General features: G+C 42.4%; 1 protein-coding gene across 1 annotated transcript in view; it reads right to left on the reverse strand.

The window, feature by feature from the left end:
- Positions 1–1,828: 1,828 nt before the first annotated feature.
- Positions 1,829–27,494, reverse strand: part of ANO3 (anoctamin 3) — a 377,782-nt gene continuing 352,116 nt past the window's right edge. Inside the window, exons 8-10 of the mRNA XM_044269272.1 lie at positions 13,052–13,183; positions 3,415–3,521; positions 1,829–1,917 (exon numbers count right to left, since the gene is read on the reverse strand). Coding sequence (XP_044125207.1) covers positions 1,829–1,917; positions 3,415–3,521; positions 13,052–13,183 — 328 coding nt within the window. The remainder of the gene's footprint in view (positions 1,918–3,414; positions 3,522–13,051; positions 13,184–27,494) is intronic.

A 27,494-nucleotide genomic window follows, 5' to 3' on the forward strand; every position in this document is an offset into this window, starting at 1 on the left:
ATGAGTTCTAAAGCATTTGGCTGAATATGAGCAGATAATATTGCACTTCAGAATTCATCCTGCTTCTTTTGTCAGCAGTCACATCATCAATAAATACAAGAGAACCAGTTCTATTGGCAGCCATACATGCCCACGTCATGACACTACCACCACCATGCTTTACTGATGAGGTGGTATGCTTAGGATCATGAGCAGTTCCTTTCCTTCTCCATACTCTTCTCTTCCCATCACTCTGGTACAAGTTAATCTTGGTCTCATCTGTCCATAGGATGTTATTCCAGAACTGTGAAGGCTTTTTTAGATGTCGTTTGGCAAACTCTAATCTGGCCTTCCTGTTTTGGAGGCTCACCAATGGTTTACATCTTGTGGTGAACCCTCTGTATTCTGTATTCACTCTGGTGAAGTATTCTCTTGAGTGTTGATTTTGACACACATACACCTAACTCCTGAAGAGTGTTCTTGATCTGGCCAACTGTTGTGAAGGGTGTTTTCTTCACCAGGGAAATAATTATTCGGTCATCGACCACATTTGTTTTCCGTGGTCTTCCGGGTCCTTTAGTGTTGCTGAGCTCACTGGTACGTTCCTTCTTTTTAAGAATGTTCCAAACAGTTGTTTTGGCCACGCCTAATGTTGGGTTTGTTTAGTTTTTTCAGCCTAATGATGGCTTGCTTCACTGATAGTGACAGCTCTTTGGATCTCATCTTGAAAGTTGACAGCAACAGATTCCAATGCAATCCAGGATGGCGCCAACCCCAACGCGCGTTTCGGCGTACCTTCGTCTGGGGGTTCCAAATGCAAATAGCACACTTGAAATGAACTCTGGACCTTTTATCTGCTCATTGTAATTGGGATACTGAGAGAATAACACACACCTGACCATGGAACAGCTGAGAAGCCAATTGTCCCGTTACTTTTGGTCCCTTAACAATTAGGAGGCGCATGTGCAAACTGTTCTTACACCGTTCACCTAATTTGGATGTAAATACCCTCAAATTAAAGCTGACAGTCTGCAGTTAAAGCACATCTTGTACATTTATTTTCAAATCCATTGTGGTGGTGTATAGAGCCAAAAATGTTAGAATTGTGTCGATGTCCCAATATTTATTGACCTGACTGTATATGTCAAAGACTCAATGTGGGTATTCACTTTTTAAAAGCTTTATATTTAGTTTAGTGTTCTTTTCCATTTATAAGTCAACATCACAACATCACATACATAACAACATCCCAGGCCCAAGGCATTATATTAGAAGCTCCCAGAGATGTCACAGTGTACAGTGTACTGTAGTTGTTTCTAGTATTAGTTTTTCTGGATTGGTTTAATATATTCCACATCTTTAAACCAGTTCCCTTGATCTGAATACTTTTGTAATTGTATGCAATTAAAAATTTAGTATAGCTACTGGGTTCAATAAAATGTATCTGTATAGCAAAACCTGTTGTTTGTTGTTTTCCTTATTTTTTGTCCATCTCACTGAGCTGGTAGAAAATGCTCTGCTTAAATCTTCAACGACCACCAGCTATATGTTCTGTTAGAAGCTTTGGCAGTTACAGGGAGAGGACTGCAGAAGAAAGGACACACTCCCTGAGCTGCCAGGCTGAAGATAATCTAGAACAGTGTTTCCCAACCAGTGTGCCTCCAGGTGTTGCAAAACTACAACTCCCAGCATGCCTGGACAGCCTTTGGAGCAATGACTGGGGAGATCTCTGCACCCATGTGAGGTACAGGACTGGTTCTAGCTTTGTTAGAAAGAGATCTTCATGTACTATATGATGCCTGATTTTGTTACATCTATCATGTGATAGCCCCTTTAAGATTGCGAAAATTTATGGAGATAATAGCCTTATAGATAGACTCACCTCATGGGGTGGAAATGCTGCTTCATATGTTCCATTGCTGAGCAATCTGTTGATTCCTAAGAAGAAGAAGGTGTTAATGTGTTAATGGAACTTTAGCCTATATGTTCCTCTTCTCGATCTGACAGAATTGTATGGTTGTACATATACTGTATACTTATCACGGATGTAGTAGGGGTAGAACACCAAAAGACGACAAGAAGGAAGGGGAAAGACAGTAGGCCTCACTGCTAGGAAAGGTAAAGGGTCACCACCTATAAAACCCTGCTCTTGGCCCTAACTCCTATCCGTATGGGCACCTCTCGATGTTAGAGATGCCCATACACAGGAACCTAGAAAACCCTGGTGACCCTCGGATGCCCTAAAGGTAATGACAGGGCAGAGACAACCAGCTCCTTCCTTAGTGAAGGAACCAGCATCTCGCTGAGGCCTAGTAAACAACCACCGGGGGGGGGGGGATACAAAACACAACAAGCGGAACACTTAACTTCTGAGGATGATGGATGAACAGGACTTCAACACTAACCACACTCCAGCTCTTCCAAAACCAAATGAAGCTATAAAGAGCAAGGAGTGATGGGTAAAGTCAGACTAAATAGGGAGAGGTAAAGGTCACATGATCGACACCTGAACAAGAGGTGTGTACATACCAGCAACACACAGACAAAGGGAAACCAAAAGAGGCAGTTAAATCACTTATGTGCAGTCAGTCTTTCAGACCTTCTAACACCTGTCACAGGTGTGACAATACTTGTCTGAAGTGAGCGTATATAGTAGCTTGATTGGATGAAATATTAGCTATCAAGCCTTAAAGGGAACCCGTCACCCTGAACATGGTGTTTCAGCTGCATGTTAGCATGTGATTGAGCAGGAGGAGTTGAACAGATTGATACTGTATATAGTTTTATGAGAAAATATTCAGTAAAACTTGTAATTTATATATTTATATCCATGTTCATTCTGGGCTTTGAAGTCCAAGAGGCGGTCCTATCAGTGATTGACAGCCTCCCCTTTGTAACTGTGTATACAGAGAGAGCAGTCAATCACTGATAGGACCACTTCCTGGACTTCAAAGCCCAGAATGAGCAGGAATTCACATGAATAAAATACAAGTTATACTGAATCTTTCCCCAAAAAACTATGTATCAATCTGCTCAGATCCTCCTGCTCTTTAACATGCTACTGGCAGATTAATTCACATTTCCTGGTGACTGGTTCCCTTTAACCTGGTATTTAATACAAGCCACTAGGTAAAGAAATATTATACAGGATTGAATAAAGATGTGTCCTTCCTTATGTTTCCTCTTGGCTGGAGATATCACAAGACGTGTACGCTATATGCTTTTATATCTGTTCTCCTTGTGGTCATGATGTGAATTGCAGCCTGGCAAGGATTTTGATAGCATGGTGCAGTAATGAATCGAATTGGCATCATGGTAGTGGAGTCCTTAATGAGATTTACAGAAAGGAAAAGGTGGACATATCTGTCTATGCCCTGTCTGAGAATGTAGCTTGTTTCTTTCACTTCTGTGAAAACTGAAAACATAAAAACTCACCCATTTTTGATTTTCCATCTTCATATTTCGTCCTCTGCAAGACATGATGGACAATGCGGCTTCTTGTGGAGTTACTAAAGAATGAGTCTTTGTTGTTTATCGTGAAGCTGTTGAAGAAAAAAACTGAATCAGACTTTCTATTTTAGACTTTGAAACAGATTTCCTATGAGGAAATTCACAACTTAGTAAAAAAATAATAAAAAAAAACTGCTTAATGAGAGGCAAAGTGTAATATAAAATAGATTTTTGACAAAAAAAAAACTCAGTGATTTAATACATTAAGCTAACAGTAGCTAGTAAACCTCTTGGTAGTATATACCACAATTTCAGCTCCTAGAAACTTACTCTACACAGGTGGAAGAGGATGAAAAGCTAATCTTGTTGCCTACAGTATTTAATGATGATTTATGTTCCATCTTGACACCCAGAGCTTATGTGCACCACAGAGGTTGACCATTTGGCTTCTATGAGACCCTTGAAGAGAGGTGGTCCAACCCTACTTAATCCTACCTACAGTAGTAGCAAGAACTTGAGAAGAACTACTGACCCAAGGATGAAGGTAAGGTAGTTAGACAATTCTGTCTGGATGGCAAAGTCCAACACCATAATATGGGACCCATTTTGATAATTGCCTGAAAGCTGTTATAGGCAAGCACTGTATTGTAGGCCAAGCTTGTGGTGTGTTAAAGGGGTTGCTTGAACTAAAGGTGTTGATGACCTAGCCTCAGGACAGGTCATCTACATCAGGTTGATGGGTGTCCAACACAGGGCATCCTCCATAGATCGGCTGTTTCAGGCAGCTACCACACCTGGAAACTAAACAGAGGAGAAACCCTGAAGTAAAAGGCTTGCTATGTAGTGGCCGTGCCAGTGAACTGTAGCTCAGACCCCATTCAGCTTCTCTTCCATTCACTTTTTAGTTTCTGGCGTCAGCGGCTGCTAATAACACCTGATTGCTAGGGTTCTTCTGGGTGTGACATGAGAACTTTCTATATATGCTAATATTTTTATTATTATAATTTTATAGAGTGTATATTATTATACTTTCATTTTATATTTTGATGTTTATTCAGGATCCAGTGATTAAGTCCAAAGGCAGACCAAAAAAATAAGAATAGACTGCATTGCGGATTATCTTCTGAACATGCTTAACCTCTATTCTTGCATTTTGTGTTCCCACAGGGATCCTAAAATGTGTTTAGGAACGTTAACGCAGTTTTCTAAGCTGCCAAGGTTTCTACACAGGGGACGGAGATGCTAAAAGATGCATTATTACTTAATTAAAAACGGATTAAACTTGTATGAACATCTGACACACAGTAGTGGAGACGTGTGGTGTAGGAGTTAAATAAATGAAAGGGGCTTTCTGATCGTTAGCAATATCTTCTACAAGCTTGCAAAAAAATAAAAAATAAAACACTACTACTTAGTTATCTTTCGGCTGGCTTATACTAGCACACTGCTAATTTGCTGCTGAAATTTCTGCCACTATGATACACTCCTGACCCTAAATAGCAGATTTTCTGTGCCAAATGCCCCCCCCCCCCCCCCATAAGGTACCTACACCTGGGAGCATTGCAAAAATCTATGTGTTTGCCACCAATAACCAGGGGTGCACCTAGACTTTCTGCTGCCTGCGGTGAAAACTGAAACAGCGCCCCCCTCAACCCATGACAATTTCTTAACCTAACCTCTTTGCCACAATGAAAGCACTCATTGCCCATGGCCCTTTCCGCTGCCTACCTCTTGCCCCTACCTGGTGCTGCCTGAGGCGATTGCCTCACCTTGCCTCATTGATGGTGCACGCTTGCCAATACAACCTGGTTTTCACATAGAGAATGGGTTTTCAGTCCCTGGAGTGTGCTAAACTATCCTTACAGTATCTTTAATGCAATATACTTTTATTTGCTGCATTCCAAACCCCTACAGGCTTATTTTGAATTCTTAATACAAAACTAGATCCCAGGATGCCTGTTACAACACAGAGGTTCCAGTATCCCAAAAACTCAAAGGATGAACAGAATACTGAAAAAAAATGTAGGTAGAGATGAGCAAACCTTTGCAAAATTCGATTTGGCTGATTCGCCGAATTTCCCCCAAAAATTAGCTTTGTGACAAATGACTTTGTCACGAAGCACATTTCTTTGTAAGTAGTGGGTGCAATGACAGAGAGCAGCGATAGCGCCGCTCCCCATCATTGTACCCCTCAGATGCCGCATTCATACATGATCGCGGCATCTGAAAGAAAAAATACAGTTTAAGGCCTCATGCACACGACCGTTTTTTTTTAAGGTCCGCAAAAACGGGGTCCGTAGGTCCGTGATCCGTGCCCGTTTTTTCGTCCGTGGGTCTTCCTTGTTTTTTGGGGGATCCACGGACATGAAAAAAAAAAATTCTAAGTCAAGTTTGCCATTGAAATGATAGGAAAAAACGGACACGGATCACGGACACGGATCACGGACACGGATGACAATCTTGTGTGCATCCGTGATTTTTCACGGACCCATTGACTTGAATGGGTCTGTGAATCGTTGGCCGTGAAAAAAATAGGACAGGTCATATTTTTTTCACGGCCAGGAAACACGAATCACGGATGCGGCTGCCAAACGGTGCATTTTCCGATTTTTCCACAGACCCATTGAAAGTCAATGGGTCCGTGAAAAAAAATGGAAAACGGCACAACGGCCACGGATGCACACAACGGTCGTGTGCATGAGGCCTAAAATTAACAGAAAAAAATTTAATCATACTTACCATCTTCATTTGCTCATGACGGGTCGGCCGCCACCATCTTGCTTGAAGATCTTGCACAAAATCTTGCGTGACCCGTGCACGTCACCATGCACAGGATTTTGTCCGAGTTCTTTAATCAAGATGGCGGTGGCAGGCCCGTCGTGAACGAATGGAGGAGCTAAGTATGATTTTATAAAAAAATTTTTACAGTATTTGAGGTTAAATCATTTGCTACCACGAAGCACGAGGAAACTCAGCTTTACGGCGAATCAAATTTATCCTGAAATTCGGATGGAATTCCACTTAGTTGGATTTGATTCGCTCATCTCTAGTGATAGGTCATATGTGAGGAACTAGACCCATTTTAAAGTGTTCATGCCATGAGTGATGTAAAAAATGAAAATCAGACATCATATAGTACACTGACAATCTCATATTAGTAGAGATCTCCCTATTCATTGCTCCATGATTTGCTAGATTTATATCAAGCTGGCAGAGAGCATGTCCTTTCAGATGTATCTCTTTCCCTGTAACCTCCAGAGGAAGATATGTCCTCAGTGAGGTGGACAAGAAATGAGGGATAAAAAACAAAGATCACGTGATGCAATACTGATGTATTTTTGAACAGCTCATTGGTTATACAAATTTTTTAATTCTAAGCAATTACACATACTCAGATCCAGGTGCTGGCTTGAGAAATGTTTTGTAGCTCCCCCTATGTTGGTTATGCCGCAATATTCATCTTGCTCGCTGTCCCTTATAAATTTAAGGTGTACCATCAGCTATACTTCACTTTATTTTATTTTATTTGAGTTAACTGGTCCGTGGCTACATGTTTCCTAATATCATTAGCCATAAAACGGTGGTTTTCGTATCTTGCTAACACACTGCTGACATTGGTCCCGTCTGGACTGTTGTCAGGGCCTCTTTAGTATGTCTGCCACTCTTTATATTCTTTGTCACTCTGAGGGGGTTTTAAAGTTGCCTATAAATCCCCCATACTAACTTTATGGGAGACTGGTCGCATCACATAGAACTTAGCAGCGACTTAAAAAGATTAAAATAGACAAATCGCCAGGACCGGATGGCATACACCCCGTATCCTAAGGGAATTAAGTAATGTCATAGCCAGACCCTTATTTCTGATATTTGCGGACTCTATACTGACAGGGAATGTCCCACAGGATTGGCGCATGGCAAATGTGGTGCCAATATTCAAAAAGGGTCCAAAAACAGAGCCTGGAAACTATAGGCCGGTAAGTTTAACATATGTTGTGGGTAAACTGTTTGAAGGTTTTCTGAGAGATGCTATCTTAGAGCATCTCAACGGAAATAAGAAAATAACGCCATATCAGCATGGCTTCGTGATGGATCGGTCATGTCAAACTAATTTAATCAGTTTCTATGAGGAGGTAAGTTCTAGACTTGACAGCGGCGAATCAATGGATGTCGTCTATCTGGACTTCTCCAAAGCATTTGACACTGTACCACATAAAAGGTTAGTATATAAAATAAGAATGCTCGGACTGGGAGAAAACGTCTGTATGTGGGTAAGTAACTGGCTCAATGATAGAAAACAGAGGGTGGTTATTAATGGTACACACTCAGATCGGGTCACTGTCACTAGTGGGGTACCTCAGGGGTCAGTATTGGGCCCTATTCTCTTCAATATATTTATTAACTGATCTTGTAGAAGGACTTGCATAGTAAAGTATCAATTTTCGCAGATGACACTAAACTGTGTAAAGTAATTTACACTGAAGAGGACAGTATACTAGCTACAGAGGGATCTGGATAGATTGGAGGCTTGGGCAGATAAGTAGCAGATGAGGTTTAACACTGACAAATGTAAGGTTATGCTCATGGGAAGGAATAATGCAAGTCACCCGTACATACTAAATGATAAAACACTCGGTAACACTGACAAGCAAAAGGATCGAGGAATTTTAATAAACAGCAAACTAAGCTGCAAAAAACTGTGTCAGGCAGCTGCTGCCAAGGCCAATAAGATAATGGGTTGCATCAGAAGGGGCATAGATGCCCGTGATAAGAACATAGTCCTACCACTTTACAAATCGCTAGTCACATCACACATGGAGTACTGTGTACAGTTCTGGGCTCCTGTGAACAAGGCAGACATAGCAGAGCTGGAGAGGGTCCAGAGGAGGGCAACTAAAGTAATAACTGGAATGGGGCAACTACAGTACCCTGAAAGATTATCAAAATTAGGGTTATTCACTTTAGAAAAAAGACGACTGAGAGGAGATCTAATTACTATGTATAAATATATCAGGGGTTAGTACAGGGATCTATCCTATCATCTATTTATCCCCAGGACTGTGACTGTGACGAGGGGACATCCTCTGCGTCTGGAGGAAAGAAGGTTTGTACACAGACATAGAAGAGGATTCTTTACGGTAAGAGCAGTGAGACTATGGAGCTCTCTGCCTGAGGAGGTGGTGATGGTGAGTACAAGAAAGGAATTCAAGAGGGGCCTGGACTTATTTCGGGAGCGTAATAATATTACAGGCTATAGCTACTAGAGGGGGGTCATTGATCCAGGGAGTTATTCTGATGCCTGATTGGAGTCGGGAAGGAATTTTTTTATTCCCCTAAAGTGGGGAAAATTGGCTTCTACCTCACAGTTTTTTTTGCCTTCCTCTGGATCAACTTGCAGAATAACAGGCCGAACTGGATGGACAAATGTCTTTTTTCGGCCTTATGTACTATGTTACTATGATCGGGAGCTTGGCCGTGGGAATTAATCTCTGTCACTCCCTCCTCCTCTGATTGGCTGCTCCGTACAACGCCTACCCCCCTCTTCACAAGCACTCTCTTACAAAAAGAGCTGGCGATGGTGGCGCGCTCACGGCCATCATAGCGCTGCTAACGCTGCGATATACACGTGCAGCGTTCACCGCCGACTCCATGAAAATTCAGTGACTGTCAGAAAATGACTCCTCTAGTCTTGCCTGATGCTCCTGATGAATAGGGGCACAGAAACGCGTGGAGCGCATGTAGGGCATTTGAATCTGACACTGGATGTTGCGGCCGCTAAGTAGTGCAGTGAGTGACAGTCCATTAGCCAAGCATAATAGCGCTCAGTCTTAAACAGACGCCTGGCTGTGATACTGTCTCACCTTTCTCCCTGACGCTCCTGGTACATCTCTAGTCAGGCCAAGGGGGCTAATATCCTTCAGAGCCTCAACCTGACATAGAGTTGTAGTGTCTAGACGGCTATCTTGTTGTGGGACCTGGTGATTACACCCAGGTTATACAAGGAGCATCTGACACTGACATTATTAGTGGTACTCACTTGTGGATGTACAAAAGGTCCAGTGAGTTTATAAATGACCACTAATTCTCCTTTGGGAAATGGTTCAGGGCAGAGATACAGCAGTACCGCCAGGTACATAGGTATTGCGACCATCTATCAGCATACCTACTGCTCTGACCATTTGTAGTGCCAGTGGAACTGTGGGTATCCTCTCACACTGCTCCATTTTGGCGCTTGTCCTTTTCTGCCTAGTCCTAGTAAGGGCACATGAGCTAAGTGATTTTAATAAATTTCCTAATAAAGGCTGGCTTGAGAACCCCTTTAAGTAGTTATTTGGTGGACACTTCCTGGTGCGTCATGAGCAGAGATTAGGAAAGCGCTAAAAATGCAAATCAAGTTCAAATTGAAAGTGCTCCAATTGGCCTAAAAATTTGTGTATGACAAACTAAGGTCTCCTGGGGCCCATGTTTTTATTATATTGTCTCTCACTTTCTAAACATTTTTTGCATTCATTTCTCTCTCTCAAATCCAATATGTTTAGAATTGATGCGCTCGTCTGTAGTCATGCTAGATCATAATAGATCCTTAAAGAGGACCTTTTAACAGAATTTAACTTCTAAAGTAACTATACAGGCATGTAGAGCGGCGCCCAGGGACCCCCCTGCACTTACTGTTATACCTGGGCGCCGCTCCGTTCTCCCGTAATTGCCTCCGGTATCTTTACAGTTAGGCTCCACCCAGGGGAAACTGCCGGCACCTCCTTCTCCCATGCTGCAGCGCTGGCCAATCACAGCGCTCAGCTCATAGCCTGAGAGGCTTTTTTCTCTCTCAGGCTATGAGCTGAGCGCTGTGATTGGCCAGCGCTGCAGCATGGGAGAATGAGCCGACGGCAGATTCTGTAGGATGCCATGGTGCTGCAGAATCTGCGACTTATTCACCGCTCACACCAGATAAACCGCGCGTGGCATGGGAGAGGACAGGTCGGCAGGCCCATCTCATTCATCATTTTCCACGCCTGGTTTAGATGTAGAAATGGTCTAAATGTAAGACAGCTATGAAGCTATCGTACATTTAGAAATGATAGTGGATACGCCAAAGTTATGTAAAGGGCGGCTATAGTGCTAATTTGGACCGGCGTCTAAAACGCCAGTCTTAATAACTGTGCCCCATAGTCTTTTGTGTGACCATGACCTTGACAATGAAACAGCTATCAAAGCACAACTAAATTTCCCTAACAAAGGAACATAGTCGTATTGTGCAAGCATTTTTTAGCAACTTTCATAACAGGAGAAGTGTAAAATCTGTGCTTGGATATAAATATCTAATGGCAATAACATCCTGCTAAATATTCTGTGTGAAAATGAGAACAGCTTTCTGTGGGTGTTGTGGAATCTATACGGAATGGAAAGCTAATACAAAGGATTAACTCTTTTATCTAATATTTACCGAGACTCAGAATCCTAGTCAAAGGCCTGGATTGTCCACTAGACACCAGAGGCATGTAACTTTGGGAGGTCACGTGGAGAAGAATATTCGCTATTCAGGGTCAGGAGTGTCTTATAGTGATACATATGATTTAGTTTTGTTAAGTGAATGATTACTGGAAAGGTTGAGGTTTGACAGTAAGAAGATTGGCTTTTGGTGGGGGCTTATTAAAGGGAGGAGCCTAAGACTCAAGGCATACTGTCCCTAGAGCCTCCAGAGCTGTTCTTCAAATTATACCTAGCCTTATCAAGTCTTGAAATGTAGATTAATAATAACTATTCGGTCCAGTTAGCAGTTACATTAGCTCGTAGCACATGTTAGTATACAATTCTCACATTAGGGGGGGGGGTCCTTCTTAGGTTTAAAGGAGTTATCTGGTCTAGGAGCTAAATAACTCAATCATTGGAACCTGTGTTGAATGAAAAAAAACAAAAAACACTCACTTGTCCACAGTCCCACTATTCCTGCACCACAGCCCGATTCCGCTTGCTTCGTTTCTTCAATCAGACCAGACGTGGCTTGGTCTCTTGACCATCGGAGACAATCACTGGCCTCAGTGGTCACATGTGCTAGAAGGGCATGTCGCTAGCATGTCACTAGCAATTACGTTCTGTTATAGCACATGTTAATGTTGAGGCCAATGATGGCTGCAGCAGTCATGGACCAAGACACTTCCAGTCCAGTGGGGAAACAAAGCGGAATGAGGCCACAATGTAGGAATGGTGGGGTAGTGAGAATTCTTTTCTTTATTGAGTACATGTTCCAATTAGAGATTAGAACATTTTTTACAATTTGATTTAGGTCCGACTCAACCTTATGATTAGATTCTACAAGAAGTAGTGCATCCCTTTGATCTATTTGCATATTAAACCAAGCACCAACTTCATTATTTAGTCAAAATTAGCTAATTACTGGAAAACATATCCATTGTCAGCCATTTTGGAGGCTAAGGATAACTGTCTTTAGTCAACCCATCACAAATATTCACAACATAGTCCATGTAATTTTCCTTTTCCTCCTCCTATCCTTTTAAACCCATAATCAAAATGTTACAAAATATCTTGGACAACCACAGATGAGGAACATACTCTATGATGAAGCACACATGCCCACGTGCATGATATGGAGGCGAAGGAAGGACACAAATCTATCTAAGCTTTTCATTCATGTTAAAGGGTTTATCCGGCAACATAAAAAGTTATTTTGCCATTGACATACTGTAATGAAGAGTGCTGGCTGTTTGGCTCAGTTCTTGCCTAATCTGACACAAAAAAAAGGGAAGAAGATCTCTATCTGTGTCAAAACCACAGTGGAAGCTACACTTTGAGGACCAAGAGCGGCTCTGAAATTTGGCCAATGGTGAAGCAATCAGAATTAAAGTTCATTTTTATTAATTTACATTTGGAAAGCAGCGAAAGAAATTTAAAGTCAAAGGAAAGCCCCTTCAACGGAGACAGCAGAGAGGCAGAACACAGCTGTTCTAATACATTAAAGTATCCCTGGGGTACAACTTTTTGAAGCATGTTTTTGCATATCAAGGTTCTTGGCTTTAGGCTACTTTCACACTAGCGTTTTTCTTTTCCGGCGCTGAGTTCCGTCCTAGGGGCTCAAATCCAGAAAAGAACTGATTAGTTTTTACCTAATGCATTCTGAATGGGGAGCAATCCGTTCAGGATGCTTGAGGATGTCTTCAGTTAAGTCTTTTTGACTGATCAGGCTTTTCAGAAAACCGTAGCATGTTGTATTTTTATCTCCGGACAAAAATCCAGAACACTTTGACTGAACGCCGGATCCGGCCTTTTTCCCATTGACTTGCATTAACGCTGGATCCCGCGCCGTGTGTTCCGTCAAAACGGATCCGGCTTTTGCATGTTAAACCCGAAAAATGTGAAAAAAAAGTTAAAGTTCATAAATGGCGGATCTGTTTTTTCCAATGGATTTTTTAATTGTGATCAAAATCCTGATCAGGATTCAAATGTAATCAGTTTTCACACGTTTTTCCGGATCCGGCGGGCAGTTCCGTTGATGGAATTGAACGCCGGATTTAAACCACGCTAGTGTGAAAGTAGCCTAGGTCAGGTTCAGAGCATTGTGAGTAACAGCTTGTAGCTGAATGATTGAACACAAAAATGTTGCACTTACTGGTGCATGCGAGCTCGACTGAATGGCGCTGTATAGCAATCTGTCTCCTCTAGGTCTGGAAGGGCCTCTTTGTCAAGCTTCATTGGGTTTCTAGGCAGCCAGCTTTTAAGTTGCCTCATATTCCTCTGCAAACTAAGAGAAAGAAATCTTTTAGGGCAATGAATTTCATCAGTTTTGACCTTGGTATGAAATTCATATTATAACATCTTAGGTACTCAATGCGTGTTACTGTAGTAGACCAGATATTATGTCAACCGTCTCCTAAATCCCACGTCAAATGAATTTCTGGCTTTGGTTATAGGAGACGGTAGACTAACTCCCATCATTTCTCATGTAGCCAAAACTCTTATTTCTGTTAAGGTAAAAAATAAAATCACAGCTTGACAAACATTTTCAAAGGAAATCATTTCCCCTAACTGATTGTGGTTATTTGTTCATATAGGCCTCCTGCACACGACCGTATGGCTATTTCAGTATTTTGCAGTCCGTTTTTCACAGATCCGTTGTTCCATTTTTTTGTTTCCATTCCGTTTTTCCGTATGGCATATACAGAATACAGTAATTACATAGAAAAAATTGGGTTGGGAAAAACATTTTCAATAGATGGTTCCGCAAAAATGGAACGGATACGGAAGACATACAGATGAATTTCTGTATGTGTTCCGTTTTTTTTAGCGGACCCATTGACTTGAATGGAGCCACGGAACGTGATTTGCGGGCAATAATAGGACATGTTCTTTCTTTCAACGGAACGGAACAACGGAAATACGGAAACAGAATGCATACGGAGTACATTCCGTTTTTTTTTTGCGGAACCATTGAAATGAATGGTTCTGTATATGGACCGTATACGGAACGCAAAAAACGGCCCGCAAAACGTTTCCGTTCCATTTTTTGCGTTTCGTATACGGAACCATTCATTTCAATGTATCCGCCCAAAAAAAACGGAAGGTACTCCGTATGCCTTCCGTTTCCGTATTTCCGTTCCGTTCAAATATAGAACATGTCCTATTATTGTCCGCATAACGGACAAGGATAGTACTGTCCTATCAGGGGCTAGCTGTTCCGTTCCGCAAAAAAACGGAATTCACATGGACGTCATCCGTATTTTTTGCGGATCCGTTTTTAACGGACCGCAAAATACTGAAAAAGCCATTTGGTTGTGTGCAAGAGGCCTAACCGATCTGTAGATAACTTAGAATATAATTAAAGGGCATCTGTCAGCAGATTTGTACCTGTGACACCGGCTGGCCTGTTCCATGTGCGCTTGGCAGCTGAAGAGTCAGACATCTGTGTAGGTCCCATGTTTATATATGTGCCCGCATTTATGAGAAAAATTTAGTTTTAACCTCCTAATGGTCACATTAAAATTGGAAAAACCCTCCCATTTAATTACCGTATAAATTTTGTGTCTGCAGTAAATCTTGTTGGCGCACAACTCAGGGGACACTATTGCATCTTTAATCTCTTAGTGACATAATTCATTTTAGCCTTAAGGACCCATAATATTCTCTTCCTTTCTGTTCCAGCAGTCATCATTTTTTCTTCTTTTTATTTTTTATTTTGTGGGATTAGTTGTAGGTTTCGTTTTTAGAAACCATTTGGAGTAAATATAGTGTAGTAAATGACTCACTGAAAAAAGTGACCTAAACGGGTGAAAATGCTCCAAACCCAGACACTGTAGCGCGTCTATAACCGGGGGAGCAATTCCTCCGCATGCGGTCCGCAGACAACGGCAATCCCCAGCAAAAAATGCGTACAATGGAGGATGCCGGGGCGGACCGCATGCACCACAAGGACATCTTACACAAAATGATACATTTTGCAGATGAAAAAATATATAAATGCATATATTTTTTGCTGGGGATTGCCGTTGTCTGCGGACCGCATGCGGAGGAATTGCTCCCCTGGTTATAGACACGCTACAGTGTCTGGGTTTGGAGCATTTTTACCCGTTTAGGCCACTTTTTTAGTGAGTTTTTGTCTTTGTATATGGAATGTGCCACTTTATTTTGTTGGTAACATCCTTTTGCAGCTTCTGTGTCACGTGGTCTGTTGTGGGTGCGGCTCACAGCTTTATCCTACCTCACAGTGCATTAGTGATACCACTATGGAGGCAGGTGAGAGTCTGGCTGTGAGTTGGTTCCTAGCACTGATTCAGACCCTGTTCACACACCACGGGCAGGTGAGTGGTAGGACCCCATGCGTGCTGAGACACCGTGACGTGGTGCATGAGGGGCTCCGATATGTTCCTGACTGGAAGATATTGGCAAAGTTCTCAGCTTTTAACATCGGAGGAATTAGCTAGTATTGTCAGTTGTGTGTCATTTTGGTGCATTTTTTGCAGTGATTTTAGTGTAGTAAATTACTTTTATTATTTTATTTTTAGGGGGAAAAATAAATATAAAGCTATTTTAATATTACTTTGGGGAATTTATTCACGAAGTTCACTGTGTAGTATAAATATTATAACTTTATTATGTGGGTCACTACAAAGATAATACCACATTTCTATATATTTTAGCTGCTCATATCTCTGGTTTGGTATTGTTTGAAAGCTGCCATTCCAAGCTTTCAAACAATACCAGAATGACAGCATCATCTTCAGTACATTGCAAGACATCACTGCTAGAAATCAGGATGCTGTGAATGCAGCTGAAAGTGAAAGTAAAGCAGGTTTCACCCGAGATTACTTCCAACTCGATCTATAAGGGCTCATTCAGATGGCTGTATGCTGTCCGGGAAAAATGCTGATCTGTTTTTTTGCGCATTAGATACTGACCCATTAACTTCTATGGGGCCATTTTCCATTCCACGACTCCGCAAAACAAATGAAACATGTCCTATACTTGTCAATGAAAATAAGGACATGGCTCTATTGAAGTCTATGGATCAGCAAAAAACACGGAATGCAGAAGTGTCTGCAAAAAAACGGATCCGCATTTTTGCGGACATCAAAATTTTTGCGGACATCATACAGTCGTCTGAATGAGCCCTAACAGTGATATCTCAATCCAACCAATCAGGAGATATCAGCAGCTAAAACAGCCCCCCCCCCCCCCACCACCTACCTCCACTCCACTTATGCCAAAGCCCAGCTCTGGCAGAACAGTCCCGTACTTTTCCCACAGCCCGAGCTGAGCTCCTGCAGAACAGTTAGATGGTTAATATATGCAAATGAGCCTCAAGGAACAATAAAGACATTGCTGGTACACCTAGAGGCTCTGCTCTCTCTGGAATTTCCACGCCCTCTGCACTTTAACAGGACCAGGTGTGATGATGTTTACATTGCCGGACCCTGTCAATCAAAGTGCAGAGGGCGTGGCAGTTGTAGACACAACAGGGCCTCTGTAATGCAACGCCCCCTTGCTCGTAGAGCCTCATTTGCATATATATTTTTCCAGTAATTCAAGCACATATGAAGCTGGGACCAACACAGATGTCTTCAGCTGCCAAGCTCACATGTAACAGGTCAGCCAGTGTCATAGGTACAAATCTGCTGACAGACGCCCTTTAGGGAAATTAAAGTGTTTGATGGTCCACTGATCACTTAGCTAATAAAATCAAAAGAAATTCTAAAGAAAACTTTTTGCATGATTTTTTTCAGGTGGAGGTAAAAACATACTATGCATCTAATTGACGTTAGCCAATCTCTTGTTTTTTATGTTAAAGATGATATTTAGTAGAGTTGAGGGTTGTAGATGATGTTAGCTTATGATTACGTGAGGTAAGGCACATATGCAGAATACAAGAATACCAAATTTAGCCTTAACGATTTTACAAATGACATAAGATATTGAAACGATGAACAGTTTTTCAATATTTGACATACACATGACATACTACAGAACTATGTGCTAGTACAATTACATTGGAGGGTCAAGAGTCTCCTAAACCGGTGAATCTTAACTGTGACCAACCTCTGATTGGTGGTAGCCCGACACCCAGCACGCCTGCGGATCAGCTGTTTGAAGAGGCCATGGTGCTCAGGTGAGTGCTGCAGCCTCCTCTCAGCTCACCAAGCACAGCGCTGCACATCGGATAGTGGCTGTGCTTGGTATTGCAGCCCGGGCCCATTCACTTGCATGGGACCGAGCTGCACATAGGCCATGTAACTGATGAGCGTCATGTCACTGTCCTAGAGAGAGGCACCACAGCCTCTTTAATCAGCTGATTAGTGGGGGTGCCAGGGATCGGACCCATACCAATCAGATACTGATAACCTATCCTGAGGGCAGGCCTTTAATTTTAAACTCCCTTTTAACTTAGATATTATAAGAAAAAGAAACTAGTAGGTACCACTGTTCCACTGAGCATACTCGAATGCATGGCCTCCTCTCCATTCACGGTGGTGTAAGACAGGGATTCTCCCCTACTGAAAATGTATGGCACATCCTGTGGATATGTACTTACCTAATACAGGTGAAACTCGAAAAATTTGAATATCGTGCAAAGTTCATTTATTTCAGTAATGCAACTTAAAAGGTGAAACTAACATATGAGACTCATTACAGGCAAAGCGAGATATTTCAAGCCTTTTATTTGTTATCATTTGGATGATTATGGCTTATAGCTTATGAAACCCCAAAGTCACAATCTCAGGTACCCTTTGCTCAGGGGGTATGGATTAATTAGCTGACTAGAGTGTGACACTTTGAGCCTAGAATATTGAACCTTTTCACAAAATTCTAATTTTAAGCTGCATTAATGCAATTCCTTTAATTTGCATTACTGAAATAAATGGAGTTTTGCACAATATTTTAATTTTTCGAGTTTCACCTGTAGATGGCAAGTACTTTACCTATTATATATTTGAACGTTCAAATGTGATATTTCCCTTTAATTATATACTATTGTACCATATTGAGAACATTTGTAATTGACCAGTGGAACTAATCTGTCCTGAGGGATCAGGTGATTGCAGTGCCGGACTTAGGTCCTTTGGGCCTACCATAGGAAATCATTCTCAAGTGCCAACCCCTATACCATCAATAAAGTTTAATAGGTATTAAATCAAATACATACACCCCAGTGGCAAGTGATTGGCGCCAAAGGCAGTAGAATAGTTGTTTTTCTTTTGAATATTTGGCCCCCTTTATTGCATCAGAGCCTGGGCCCACAGAAGGATCCTCTGGTAGTCTCGGGGACCGGTGTGACCCTGGGTGACTGTAGATTTGCTTATCCTTGTGATTCAAAAACATATCTTATGCAGTTTATGGTTGCTTTAGGCAGGAACTGCATCACTAAAATGTCCCGATAGATGATGTAACATTTTATTAATAACATTGACGACTTCTCTGTCACTAATCTGGCAAGTGACCATAAAAGTGGATACGGTCTCCAAAACTGAGAATCGGGGGGAAGAATCCATAAAAACTGTCTAAAAAAAAACTGACTATTGCCTATAGTAACCAATCACTGCAACAGTCATCATTTCTTACAGTGAAAGCTGACCTGTCATAGGTTAGGGCTGATCCTCCCCAGCGTTAGGAATTCCATTATAGTGTTCTATTATAACACAGTTATAACTGAATTTTAGGACGGAATGCAAAACCCTTTAAGAGGAATTCCGTTTTGCTCTATCCTAATACATGTTTATGGGCACATATAACGGTTCCGTCTTTTTCCATTATACATGACGGGAAAAAAATCCCGTTGATGTAACGGAGCCCTATAACGGAATTTATAATGCTGGTGAGAACCCGCCCTTATTATGGGCAGTATTAACAGATTTTATGCCTCTGCCCATAGCCCATTGCTAGATTAATTATGCAGAATATGAGAAAATGGTACACATTTCTAAATGTGTCAAGTTTCCTGAAAGGGAACCTGTCACCAGTTTTATGGTGTCCTAACTAAGGGCAACATAAATAAGTGACTGATTCTCTTAGCAAAATGCTGGGTCACTTTCTTTAATTGACCCAGTCAATTTGCCAACATCTGATATTGAAAAGCTCCTGCTGATAATGATGAGTCCTGAATATTCATGAGCTCCTGACTATCCCCGCCCACCTGCTGCTGAATGACAGTTATTTTCCATATAAATCAGCAGCAGGTGGGCAGGGGAGTGGCTATAGCTCTGAATTAAATATACGCTGGACTCACTGACATCACGCTGGACTCGAATCAGCTCATTGGCATGCGGCATGCGGCATGCGGCATCTTTGTGTGTATATTATGAGGTAACCATCTGTCACACCAGTAAGTGAATATATCTAAGGTACTTTTTAGTAGTTAATGATTGTTTATAATAAGTTAGATTATAATCAAATATCCACATGACAGGTTCCCTTTAAAGCAGAGGTCCAATGATCCCTGTACTAAACAGACTTTCTGGGCCCCACAGAGTATATAAAAGAATAGCAAGGCAACTTCTACCTCAGATTTGGTGATGCGGTTATGTATTGTACATGTATTAGCTATATCATGTACAGTACACAGACATGAAATGATAGATTCACAGACTGTGCATAATAATGGTAAGCCAGTCTACATAAGGTTACATGCAGAGCGCAGGGTTATGTGCGAGGCTTTCAAATACATGAAGGACAGGAAATACAGTGAACATATATTACGTGTTACAGTGTTCTCCACTCCACTAAGGCAAAATGGTTAGGTTCATTTTTTCCCATGTATTATTGCTCCAAGGTTTATGGCTCTCATTAAGAGAAACAAAATAAGAGCCTTGCAGGTATGATACCTTTTAACCCTTTCCAGTCTTTAAAGAAGGTGCCCACTCGTGGTTACAGCGGGCACCATAACTGCCAGGCTTCTGCTGCTTTACACAGCAAAGTTCTGGGGTTAATCTCTGCGATCGGCGGTAATGCCGATTGCAGCCATTTAACTCATCAGATGTCTTGGTCCAATGTGAGATTGAGGTGGCCAATACTAGGAAAAGCCTGAGCTTTTGCAAGGCACCCAGGCCGATTATTAGTTTATTCCAATCCTGGCCTGCATAGCATTGGAATATACTGATTCTTGTATTCTGTAATGCATACATTTTTATTAATTTCATTTATTTTACGTATTTATATAGCGCTGACATATTCCGCAGCGCTTTACAGACATTAGCATCAAGATGTCCCCGATCTCACAATCTAAGGGCTCTTTCACACCTGCGTTCTTTTCTTCCGGCATAGAGTTCCGTCGTCGGGGCTCTATGCCGGAAGAATCCTGATCAGGATTATCCTAATGCATTCTGAATGGAGAGAAATCCGTTCAGGATGCATCAGGATGTCTTCAGTTCAGGACCGGAACGTTTTTTGGCCGGAGAAAATACCACAGCATGCTGCGCTTTTTGCTCCGGCCAAAAATCCTGAACACTTGCCGCAAGGCCGGATCCGGAATTAATGCCCATTGAAAGGCATTAATCCGGATCCGGCCTTAAGCTAAACGTCGTTTCGGCGCATTACCGGGTCCGACGTTTAGCTTTTTCTGAATGGTTACCATGGCTGCCAAGACGCTAAAGTCCTGGCAGCCATGGTAAAGTGTAGCGGGGAGCGGGGGAGCAGTATACTTACCGTCCGTGCGGCTCGCAGGGCGCTCCAGAGTGACGTCAGGGCGCCCCACGCGCATGGATAACGTGATCGCATGGCACGTCATCCATGCGCATGGGGCGCTCTGACGTCATTCTGGAGCGCCCCGGGAGCCGCACGGACTGTAAGTATACCGCTCCCCACTACTACTATGGCAACCAGGACTTTAATAGCATCCTGGCTGCCATAGTAACACTGAAAGCATTTTGAAGACTGATCCGTCCTCAAATGCTTTCAGTTCACTTGCGTTTTTCCGGATACGCGTGTAATTCCGGCAAATGGAGTACACGCCGGATCCGGACAAAGCAAGTGTGAAAGAGCCCTAAGTTCACTATTATTATATGCATTACAGAATACAAGTTGCAATCTAACAATTGCATGTTATAATCAACTATGGTGACTTAAAAAAAAAGTCAAAAGCAAATGTTTAAAAAAATATAAAACAAATAAAAAATATATAAATTGGAATCAACCCCCTCTTTCTAGAATTAAAAATAAAATGAAAATAAAAAAAATCATGAAAATGCCAATACTATTAAAACGTTAAAATATTTATTCCACACGGCAAAAATCATAATAGGGAAAAAAAATCTAAATAGCCAGTTCACAATTTTTTTTCTTTACCCCCCCAAAAAAATGGTGTCACATGCACCCAAAATGGTGTCACTAACAACTGCAGATTGTCCTGCAAAAAATGAGCCTTCCTCCAGCTCCATAGATGTAACAATAAAAATGTTATGGCGGTCACAATATGGTGATGAGAAGAACAAATATTTTGTTTCCGAAGTTTTTTATTTTTTCAGTATTAAGACACAAGAACAACTACAGTATATAAATGTGATATTGCTGTAATCATACTGACCCAGAGAATGAAGGTAACATGTCAGTTTTACCGCATAGGGAACACCGTTAAAATAAAACCCATAAAACGGCAGTGGAAGTGCATTTTCTTTTTCCAATTCCACTTCGTTTGGATTTTTTTTTCCAACTTCCCACTACATTGTATGCAATAGTAAATGGTGCCATTATAAAGTATATCTTGTCCAGCAAAAAAGTGAGCCCTCATACAGCTATGTAAACAGAAAAATAAAAAAGTTATGACTCTGAGAAGGCAAGGAGTGAAAAATGAAAACATAAAAATGGAAAATTGCCATGTCAGGAAGGGCTTAATGGCTAACATGCAATGATGTTACATATTTGAGATAACTCAAGTCTCTTCCTCAGGCATTATATTACACTCTGAAGAAACAGCAATATTTATATATAAAAAAAAACAGACATGGTGTAATGAATTGACATTTGAAAAACAACAAAATATCAAAAAAGCTTGAGAATGAGTCCTTCATTATCTTACAGATAAGTGGTATGAAAGTTTTATGGTCTCTGAATTGATGCTAGCTGATAACGCCAAATATGGACTTTTAACCCATCAGATGCTGTGGTAAGCTGTGACCGCATCTGACAGGTCTTTATCTAGGAGCGCTGCACTCCCAGGGCCTGACTAGGTCCCTCACACCAAGATCGAGGGAACCATTCAGCTGGCAAAAGCTTTGGGCCCTCTAAAGGATCTGAAGCCTGCCATAGTAAAGTCCCTATGGAGTCCTGCCTGTGGCAGAGGTAGTCCCTAGGGGGACTTTAAAAAAGTGTAAGAAAAACTTAAAGTTAAAAAAATAAATAAATCTACATATCCCATATGGTAAGCTCTGTAATGTTAAAAATAATTAAAAAGGGATGATTTGCCATTTTTTGTCACTTCACCTCGCCAAAACATTGAATAAAAAATAATCAAAAAGTCATATACACACCAAAATCGTGTAAAAAAACGGCAGATTGCCATGCAAAAATATGATTCGTAAAACAACCCTGTAAACATAAATGTGAAAAAGTTATGGGGGAAAGAATATGACAAATAATTTTTTATTTTTTCCCCCCAAAACTTTTAAGTATTAAAAAACACAAGAAAAACTATAAAATATGGTAACTCTGTAAACATTCCCCCTAGAGCCCCTAGAGCGATGACTTGGCGCTCAGCTGTATGGAGGTACGGGAGATGAGTCACGTGACGCTGGCCATGTCACATGACTCAGTAATTGGGACTATTTAAACAGGCAGCCTGCTGGCCACAGGTGATTAGTCTTGCTAACCTCACCAGCATATTGTTATATCGTGTACTCTGTGTGTTTTGACCTCGGCTTTATCTTTGACCTCGACCTTGTGACCTCCCTGGAATTGTCATGACTTCCTGACTTCTGACTTCGGATTGTGTTGACTCTGTTATTGTGCTTCTCCTTGTGTACCTGTGTGACCTCCTGGCTTTGACTTTTGCTTCCTTGACTTTGTTACAGTTTCCTCTTATCTTCTTTAGGCCTCTGCACGTATCTAGCTAGGGACTGCCGCCAAGTTGTACACCGTCGGTTAGGACGGGCCGTGCAAGTAGGTAGGGACAGAGGTGCGGGTGGACATCAGGGCTGCACTCTTCCCCTCTTCCTGTGACATTGTCCCACAAAAAGTAAACCCTTCAAATATCTAAAGCACTAGGGGACAGGGCAACTTCAGTTGTGCAATTGATAGTATCTAAAGCTGCATGATAGTCCGCCCAAACGTCAATGCTGAATATTGTGTTGAAATAAATAGAATCAAGACTTGAATAGATGCAGTTGAGAATTATATTTCATAGACCTCAATGGAAATGGCCACCACCATGCAGCAGTAGCACTATGTTCCACAGAACTCTAAGGGAGACAAGTAAGTTGTGCAACTCAAGTCTTATAATCTTTTTGTAATGAATGTTAAATGACCAAGTAGCCAAGAAGAAAGGGTCTTAAAAGATGCTAAAGGCATCTGAGCTTGGTCCCTATGTTCATATGTGTCCCGCATTGCTGAGAAAATAATGTTTTAATATATGGAAATGAGCCTCTAAGAGCAACGGGGGCATTGCTGTTATACCTAGAGGCTCTGCTCTCTCTGCAACTGCCGTGTCCTCTTCACTTTGATTGACAGAGCCAGGCAGTGGAAATGTCATAATTCCAGGCCGTTAATCAAAGTGGAGAGAGCCTCTTGGAGTAACATCAACGCCCCCGTTGCTCCTAGAGGCTTATTTGCATATATTAAAACATAATTTTTCTCAGCAATGTGGACACATAAGGCCAAAACACAGATGTCTTTAGCTACAAGCGCACATGCAACAGGTAAGCCAGTTTCATAAGTACAAATCTGCAGACAGATGCCCTTTAGGCTTCATGCACACGGACGTTTTGTTGTTCCGTGATCCGTGTCCGTTTTTTCTTCCGTGGGTCTTCCTTGATTTTTGGAGGATCCACGGACATGAAAAATGAAAAAAAAATCTAAGTCAAGTTTGCCTTTGAAATGATAGGAAAAAACGGACACGGATCACGGACACGGATCACGGACGCGGATGACAATCTTGTGTGCAGCCATGATTTTTCACTGACCCATTGACTTGAATGGGTCCGTGAACCGTTGTCCGTGAAAAAAATAGGACAGGTCATATTTTTTTCACGGACTGGAAACACGGATCACGGACGCGGATGCCAAACGGTGCATTCTGATTTTTCCACGGACCCATTGAAAGTCAATGGGTCGGCGGCAAAAAATTGAAAACGGAACAATGGCCGCGGATGCACACAACGGTCGTGTGCATGAGGCCTTAATCTCCAAAAATAATTTTGCACAGTTTAAGGGTCTGTCCAGGATTTTATATTTATGGCCTATTCTCAAGACAGGCCATCAATATCTGATTGGTTGTGGTCTAACACCCAGCACCCCCGCCAATAGCTGTTCCCGAGTAGCACCGACACAGGAACTACACAGCACCTCCCACTGTGTAGTACTCCAGAGCGGCCACTACCAATCTTACAACCTGCTACTGTCTTAAATGCCTAACCAGTGTGTTATACCTCTATGCTTTCTGTTTCAGGGTCTGTTCATTAGGTGCTATGTAATTGTTATGCATTGTATTTCATGCACTGTGCTTGGTTGTCCAGCAGGTGGCAGTGTATCTGGCAGAAAGTACCTTTAGTTAGAATGGAACTTATCATTCCACTCTCCCCCTTTTTGGGTAGAAGTGGGCTAGTCCTGTTTCCCACCAAGGGAGGGGTTGCAGGATGCTGTAGGAGAGTTGAAAGTTGGAAGGAGACAAGAACAACATAGTGCAGTGAGGGGACATTCTCCCCTCCTGCAGCAGAAGTCTTCCAGGGAAAGCAGCTTGTAAAGCACCATAACTTCTTGCAGTTCATAAGTATTACAAGGGGTTGACAGCCAATGGCACCCCCCTAAATGGTACCAGAACCTCTAGAAAGTCCAGCAACCAGACTGAAGCCAGAAATTAGCACAGGAGAGAGAGAGAAAGCAAAGTATTCAAGCTTACCTGTCAGTTTCCCCTTAGCCTGCTGGAGCCAAGAAAAAGATCAAATATTGTTTGGATGACACAAGTTTATAGCAAGTCTATTCTAGTAAAACCGTTAAACTTCACCAGGTCTGGACTCTACTTACTCCACCAACTACAACTCTTATATTGCTATGGAGCCCAACCCTGTGGAGTGACAGTATCCAAGTAGGAGCACCGTGACAAAAAATATTAGGGCCACAACATACCACTCGATATACTAACACTGGGACCCAATCACCCCTGGGGGGAAGCCCGCTGCTGATGGAGCTGGTTCATGCAGCTCAGCACCCATTGAAGTGAATGGCAGCAGTGTTGCAGCAGCCATCACCGTCCACTACACGATGGACAGAAGTGTTTAGTTCCACAAGTCATTGAGGAACACTGAGGATACTGATGGACTGTGGAGAGCCATCAATAAAACAAATCCTGGACAACCCCTTTTAAAGTGTATCTTCAGTTATTATTGAAAATAATATACAGCAGTACTTACTGGTAACTATGAGGCACAGTTCATTAGTCTTCTTCATGAGCTCATCTGCTATATGCTCCTGCAGCTAACTATAACGCTCCAGCTGCAGCCAGACCTTTGTGCTTTGTCTCCTAGGCATCTGTAAGCCAGAACAATGTCTGCAAGATGCAGCAGGGAAATCACAGCGATCTGTCTCCTGATGGAGCTTTACAATCACCTACAGGAGGAGCATTCAGCATTGGTGTCTATGCTGCTGGAGCTTTACAGTCAGCTATAGGAGCATTCAGCATTGGTGTCTAGACTGCTGCTGGAGCTTTACAATCACCTACAGGAGGAGCATTCAGCATTGGTGTCTAGACTGCTGCTGGAGCTTTACAGTCAGCTACAGGAGCGTTCAGCATTGGTGTCTAGACTGCTGCTGGAGCTTTACAGTCAGCTACAGGAGTGTTCAGCATTGGTGTCTATGCTGCTGGAGCTTTACAGTCAGCTACAGGAGCGTTCAGCATTGGTGTCTATGCTGCTGGAGCTTTACAGTCACCTACAGGAGGAGCATTCAGCATTGGCTTCTGTGCTGCTAGAGCTTTACAGTCAGCTACAGGAGCGTTCAGCTTTGGTGTCTAGACTGCTGGTGGAGCTTTACAGACAGATACAGGAGCATTCAGCATTGGCGCCTGTGCTGCTGGAGCTTTACAGTCAGCTACAGGAGCATTCAGCATTGGTGTCTGTGCTGCTGGAGCTTTACAATCACCTAAAGGAGGAGCATTCAGCATTGGTGTCTGTGCTGCTGGAGCTTTACAGTCAGCTACAGGAGCATTCAGCATTGGTGTCTAGACTGCTGCTGGAGCTTTACAGTCAGCTACAGGAGCATTCAGCATTGGTGTCTAGACTGCTGCTGGAGCTTTACAGTCAGCTACAGGAGTGTTCAGCTTTGGTGTCTGTGCTGCTGGAGCTTTACAGTCAGCTACAGGGGCGTTCAGCATTGGTGTCTAGACTGTGCTGCTGGAGCTTTACAGTCAGCTACAGGAGTGTTCAGCTTTGGGGTCTGTGCTGCTGGAGCTTTACAGTCAGCTACAGGAGCATTCAGCATTGGTGTCTAGACTGTGCTGCTGGAGCTTTACAGTCAGCTACAGGAGCATTCAGCATTGGTGTCTAGACTGCTGCTGGAGCTTTACAGTCAGCTACAGGAGTGTTCAGCTTTGGGGTCTGTGCTGCTGGAGCTTTACAGTCAGCTATAGGAGCATTCAGCATTGGTGCCTAGACTGTGCTGCTGGAGCTTTACAGTCAGCTACAGGAGCATTCAGCATTGGTGTCTAGACTGCTGCTAGAGCTTTACAGTCAGCTACAGGAGTGTTCAGCTTTGGTGTCTAGACTGCTGCTGGAGCTTTACAGTCAGCTACAGGGGCGTTCAGCATTGGTGTCTAGACTGCTGCTGGAGCTTTACAGTCAGCTACAGGGGCGTTCAGCATTGGTGTCTAGACTGCTGCTGGAGCTTTACAGTCAGCTACAGGAGCGTTCAGCTTTGGGGTCTGTGCTGCTGGAGCTTTACAGTCAGCTACAGGAGCGTTCAGCTTTGGGGTCTGTGCTGCTGGAGCTTTACAGTCAGCTATAGGAGCATTCAGCATTGGTGTCTAGACTGCTGCTGGAGCTTTACAGTCAGCTACAGGAGTGTTCAGCTTTGGGGTCTGTGCAGCTGCAGCTCTGGGAGAGCAGATGCAGAGGACATTGTTATTTTCTCATTAGCTGTCAGTACAGAAGACCTCATGAACAGACTTCCAAGATAGTAGATCTTTAGAAGTGGAGTCTATGCTTCTCCTTCATAAGGACTGTGTATATAGATAGCCTATGTACTGTAATAAACTTAATATTTTAGCGCTAGTTCCTAAAAAAAGACAGAACGTTAACATACTACACGATCCTCACAGTTTTTAAGATCTCTGCTTACAGTTATTCAATAGGAACCTTCTTTGTTTTAATTCCAATGGGCGAAAATCTTTCTTGGTCACTCGATGGACACACGCGTGGTTCCTTACA

The sequence above is a fragment of the Bufo gargarizans genome, chromosome 10 (assembly GCF_014858855.1).
Source record: "Bufo gargarizans isolate SCDJY-AF-19 chromosome 10, ASM1485885v1, whole genome shotgun sequence".
In the NCBI taxonomy this organism is placed as follows: Eukaryota; Metazoa; Chordata; class Amphibia; order Anura; family Bufonidae; genus Bufo; species Bufo gargarizans.